This window comes from Taudactylus pleione, unplaced genomic scaffold, assembly GCF_031769625.1.
Source record: "Taudactylus pleione unplaced genomic scaffold, aTauple2 ptg000258l, whole genome shotgun sequence".
Lineage (NCBI taxonomy): Eukaryota > Metazoa > Chordata > Amphibia > Anura > Myobatrachidae > Taudactylus > Taudactylus pleione.
The window spans coordinates 5,812,482-5,818,481 of record NW_028284660.1 but is presented as its reverse complement, the minus strand read 5'-3'; the positions used below and the strand labels follow the sequence as shown (position 1 = coordinate 5,818,481).

At 45.9% G+C, this 6,000-nt stretch overlaps 1 protein-coding gene across 1 annotated transcript in view; it reads right to left on the bottom strand.

The window, feature by feature from the left end:
- Positions 1–1,042: 1,042 nt before the first annotated feature.
- Positions 1,043–6,000, bottom strand: part of LOC148514828 (ovostatin-like) — a 306,413-nt gene continuing 301,455 nt past the window's right edge. Inside the window, exons 33-34 of the mRNA XM_088480956.1 lie at positions 1,710–1,800; positions 1,043–1,108 (exon numbers count right to left, since the gene is read on the bottom strand). Coding sequence (XP_088337082.1) covers positions 1,043–1,108; positions 1,710–1,800 — 157 coding nt within the window. The remainder of the gene's footprint in view (positions 1,109–1,709; positions 1,801–6,000) is intronic.

Here is a 6,000-nt window from a genome sequence, read left to right as displayed (position 1 = left end):
CAAAATTCTTTTGCTTGTAAAATTGGGACCTCCTCATGTGAAAATGGGGAGTGGCCTCTATGTGGAGGGGCGTGGCCTTGCAACATGCCCCCATTTTCAGCAATCTGGAGGCGATCCCAACACTCCCTGAGATGCTGGGCTACCCCCAGGCTCTCCCTGCACAGTGAAGAGATGGCTTCCATGACAGCCTCGGTGACCACAAAGAATGTAAATAATAAATGGATGAAGGTGAACAAGCCATATATTAGGACAAACACAAGTGGCAGCCGTTTTACCTTCATATAAGTCATATACAGTGGCATAACTGCTCTGCAGGGTGTACGCTCGGTGCTGCACGTACGAGGAGAAGGTGACGCAGTGATCTACATCCACGGGGAGCTGTAGGAGGAAAGCCAGAGAGGGAGATGTTACTCAGAGATGATGGGAGTACAACAGAAGATGGGGAGACCACAGAGAGAGGAGCAGCAGGACGATATCACTCACAGGTTCTAGATAAATATACACATGATTATCCGTCACTTGATAATGGCTGATCACATTGTCTTCCAACAGCTGGAAAGAAGAACATAAGAGAGGTTTTTTTAGCTCTATAATTAAACATTCTCTCATATAATGTTATGGTTTGATGCAGTTTGGCTTATTACAATATTTTGTATATCTTGATGACACAAATATACAGGAGGCACCATAAGTAAGCTTATGTGTATCACGGCATCTGTGTCACTGCATACAAGCTGGCTTATTATTCTCATCTGTAACGTAGCTGTCATCCACCATTTGCGTTCTACGTGTAACACATTCCATCATAGTGTGCCCATTAGCGAGCTCGTTTATTCTAAGGAGTATATCTACTAAAGTGCGGGTTTGTAGAAGTAGAGACATTGCCCATAGCATCCAATCAGATTCTACTTATCATTTATCTAGCACCTTCTAGAAGATAATATCTAGAATCTCATTGGTTGCTAAGGGCAACATCTCCACTTCTAAAAACCCACACTTTAGTAAATATATCTCTATGTATCAATGATCTATCTCTAGATGGTCACAAATAGAATAATCCCCAGATCTTGCCAACATTGTGGTATCCAGCTTGTCTTTTCTCTGTTTCCTGGAGTACAGGAATAAGCAATTGTACAGGATGACTATCCAGCTAGTTTAGGGTTATTGATTTAGGTCACAGCTCAGTGTGAATTTTAATTGTGGATGCTTATACATTTTATATATGTTTTAAATTCTATCAGTGTATCTGTCTATGGGGTAGATGTACTAAGCATTGGAGAGAGACAAAGTGGAGAAGAAAGTACCAATCAATCCACTCCTAATTGACATTTTTAAACACAGCCTGTAAGATGGCAGTTAGGAGCTGATTGGTTGGTATTTTATTTCCATCCACTTTTTCTCTTTTCAAGGCTTAGTACATCACCTCCTGGGTCACTATAGGGTATCTGTATATAGAGACATACTCTATGTAAAGAGTCATGAGATTTATTCAGTCGTTTTTCTCGCTCTCTAAAATGCTTAGCTACTCCAATGTGTCTAACGCATTATCCCAACCATTTACATCACTAAACCACCCAACCCAGCTTCCACCATGTTCTCCAAAAATCCCAACCCACCTATTTAATGTGCCAAACATCACAATGTTGACATAATGTATTGAGCCATTGTGATTTCAAAGACAAAATCTGCCATCTTGCTTGGACACCCACCTTGTTCAATGAGAAGCCATCAGCTGTACACCCAGTATGTGGTTTATAGTCAATAAGTAACATGTTGGTAGCACTTCGATTTCCTATGTATCTAAATAGAAAATTGAACTGTGTGAGCTTAAGAAAGAAATAAGATATCTAGAGAAAGTTTGTGAAGAACAGTGGGCAAAATTGCATGTATAAAATAGGGAGGGGAGGAGGGCCCTGCTCCTCAGTGAGTTTAATATCTAGTGGGAAAAGGGCAGAGCTTAGAACAAGAGGAGAGAGTGTGGTGGATGCTCAGCTCACTTGTCACTCAGCACTAGCTGGTCACTCCAAAAGCTGCTGCCCTGAGGGTAACTGGAACCGATAAGGATTTATAATAACTTAACCAAGCAAATGAAAAAGTGGATATACAGTATACTGATGTGCCCAGCTATAACGTGGCACCACATCGTTATCTCTCACGCCACGCATGGCGCGCCACACACCACGCCATGAGTCGCGCCACAAAGAAAGTTTAGTAATGAAAAAAGTCATTACGTGTAATACAACATTTTGGCCACCAGATGTCACTTTTCCTAAACTACATAGCGCATGCGTCTGATTACATTACGTGTAATACAACATTTTGCCCACCAGGTGTCACTTTTCCTAAACTACATAGCGCATGCATGTGATTTCCAATGTACCGTACGGTATGTTCTGTATCACCGCCCGATGATTGTTTGACAGAAGCGGTGATTCAGTACACTATACAGTATTACAGCGTTTTCCACATGGAATCCAGAATGTACGGTATAATAAAGTGGTAGAAGAATGTCTAATCCAGTTTGAAATCATTAAGCTCTGTATTTCCCACTGACTGTGCGGTTGAAATCATACTGTGTTTGCGCAAATGCACTGTGTATGACTCTCGGCCCACTGGGCATGTGCCACAAATCCCATCGCAACCCCCCTACTGGGCATGCGCCCGCCAGAGATGGAAATTCAACAGCATACCGACTGCAGTAATACAGCCAACTGCGCATGCTCAGTGATGGCATAGCGCTACATGGCATATGGCTTGGTGCCACAGATCCCATTGTACCCCCTCCATTTCTAATCCATCGCAGATGGCTGACAGCCACCTTAGCGCCAACCGTGTAATACAGAGAGCTCTCTCTCATACAGATCCCACTACTACCGTACTTAGTGTGCAAGGTTGGAACAGCATCACCATTGTCAGAAGTTTGCGATGCAACGCTATTTTGCGCTTCAAACGCACAGTCAGCTTTGAACACAGAGTGCTCTCTCACAGTTAGAAACCACTCTCAGACACAGTCCAAGGGACATAGCTATCGTGTGTAAGGTCGAGATGCATCTACGTTGTCGCATGTTTGCGTTTTGCGCTTTGAGCGCACAGTTTGTGATACAGAGCCCTGTCTCTCATTCTATACAGTCCATTCACTACCAGTTTCTGCAGTTATGAAATCACTATTCTGTGGTGCTAAATTCAATGGCACCGTCAGTTTTTAATATACAGTACAGGCACATTCATAGCGGCACACTAGTTGTCCTAGCAGACGGGGGATGGTGTCCTGGCAATGGTCACTATTCGTAGCATTTTTCAGGGCACTAGGGCAGAGCTGACTGCTTACAGTAAATGGATTAACAAAGCATCCTTTATTATGGTAATGAGAGGCTCTTGCTTGCTTTGGGGGAAGGGACCTGATGCACTGTGTATGACTCTCGGCCCACTGGGCATGCGCCAGAAATCCCATCGCAACCCTCCTACTGGGCATGCTCCTGCCAGAGATGGAAATTCAACAGCATACCGACTGCAGTAATACAGCCAACTGCGCATGCTCAGTGATGGCATAGCGCTACATGGCGTATGGCTTGGCGCCACAGATCCCATTGTACCCCCTCCATTTCTAATCCATCGCAGATGGCTGACAGCCACCATAGTGCCAACCGTGTAATACAGAGAGCTCTCTCTCATACAGATCCCTCTACTACCGTACTTAGTGTGCAAGGGTGGAACAGCATCACCATTGTCAGAAGTTTGCGATGTAATGCTATTTTGCGCTTCAAACGCACAGTCAGCTTTGAACACAGAGCACTCTCTCACAGTCAGAAACCACTCTCAGACACAGTCCAAGGGACGTAGCTATCGTGTGCAAGGCCGAGACGCATCTACGTTGTTGTATGTTTGAGTTTAGCGCTTTGAGCGCACAGTTTGTGATACAGAGCTCTCTCTTGGCGCTAAAGATCCCATTGTAACCCCTCCACTTGGCATGCACATGAAATCCCATTGCAACCCCTAGAAGCAGACAGCCACCACAGCGCAGACATTGATGAATGTTTTGCACTATTTAAACGCTCAATCAGTTTGTAATGTCTTACTTTTAAGCAGCCTTTTAAACAACAACACTACAGTATTACAGTACAACACTACTAAAGTAGTTTCACTATAGTGTCCAGAGCAGACAGTGACAATAAAAAAATATATACGGTACGGTATTCATTTCCAGGGATCGAACCCGGGACCATAATTCTACCAAAGTGATCACCTAACCACAGGTTACACAGCTACAGTGAACTGCACAGAGCGGCCTCATCCTTGTGCACTCCTCCCGCTGCTGTTTTTTTTTTTTTTAAATTGTCATACTGTAATTCATCCCATCTCAGTGAAAGCTGTGCGTGAATCTCATTAATCTACAGTATCGGTTATACCGTGACAACAACTCGGGCAACTTCTCTACTGTTCAGTTACTGCACCGTACTGTATGTACAATACTGTATGTGCAGTGATTTGCATCCTGTTATAAGATCTTACTGTACGGTACTGTACTGTATGTACATGATGTGACATTAAAAATACAGTATTGGTTGTGCGAACATGCAAATGCTGTGAATGTGAATGTGATATCCATCCAATTTACTGTAAGTTTAACAGTATGGCATTCAGTACAAGGCATTCAGTACAAATTACAACAGTGGAGCACTCGCCACCCAGCGGTTAAGCACTGTATTACATGCAATTACAAAAGTGGAGCACTCGCCACCCAGTGGTTAAGCACTGTATTACATGCCGTAGCATATCCTTCGTTGAAGAATACCACGGTACGCCACAAGTCCATGGCGCGACTCAGAGGCCTGCATGCCATGCCACAAGTCCATGGCGCGACTCACGCCACGCCATGATCAACAAAATAGCTGGGCAGATCTGTATATCCCAAGCTCTCACATAATACAAGATACAAAAGCAATGAGGGATAACCATGCAGAGAGTCAACAACCTAGCCCTATGGGGGCTAGATTCCTAAAAAAGGTTAATTGCATCAATATACAGACTAAACGCCTGATTCAGAGATGGATGGAATTGCAGAGCGGCGCAAGCGAAGCCTGAGATCGCGAAATGGCAGCCAATCTGGAGCGGTCTCTCCTGATTGGCTGCCAGTCCATGAGCTGTGATTGGCTCATGGCCGGATTTTGAAAGCCGTCAGAGCTGCTGTATATGAATTCTGGTCTGCTGTTTCTGGTTGCAGCACCACTGCCACTTGGGCCCACATACATGAAAAGGAGTCAGCACTAATTCTACCTGGCTGGCAGCGCAGCCAGCTGAAAAGACAGGTACTCCCTGACCTTGCCCTGTGCTCTCCCCTCTGTTTCAGCCAGCCTTCCCTGTCCACCCCGCTGTTTCAGCCAGCCTTCCCTGCCGTGCCCTCCGCCCTGTTACAGCCTTTTCTGCCCTGTGCTTACCCCCAAGTCCAGCCAGCTGAGCCTTCTCTGTACACCCCCCAGTCAGCCAGCTTTCCCTGCCCTGTGCCTACCCCCTAGTCCAGCCAGCCTTCCCTTCCCTGGCTTTTTTTGTGGGTCCAGCTTTTTCAGTGTAATAAATATATAAACAACCACAGTGCAAAATTTGAGAATTTTTAAAGGCACCAATTGACGTCCCACCCCTCCAGGGTAGCTCTGCCCACCTCTGCCCCCTCCACCCCCTGGGGGGGCTCTGCCTATCTTGTCAGTACCAGGCCCCACAATTTATGATGGCAGCCCTGGCGATAGCTGGACCTTGATGTGGCCAAAGGAGGAGACTGGGGGTGGGTAGGAGTGCTGTGACAGCTGGGCATTGATGTGGCCAAGGGGTGGTAGGATGGCTGTGACAGCTGGGCCTTGAAGTGGCTGAGGGGAGAGGTGGGTAGGAGTGCAGTGAGTGACAGCTGGGCATTGAAGTGGCCAAGGGGGGGTAGGAGTACTGTTAGAGGTGGACAATAAAGCTGGGGGGGTTGCAGTGCCTTGAGAGGTGGACATTGAAGTGGCCGAG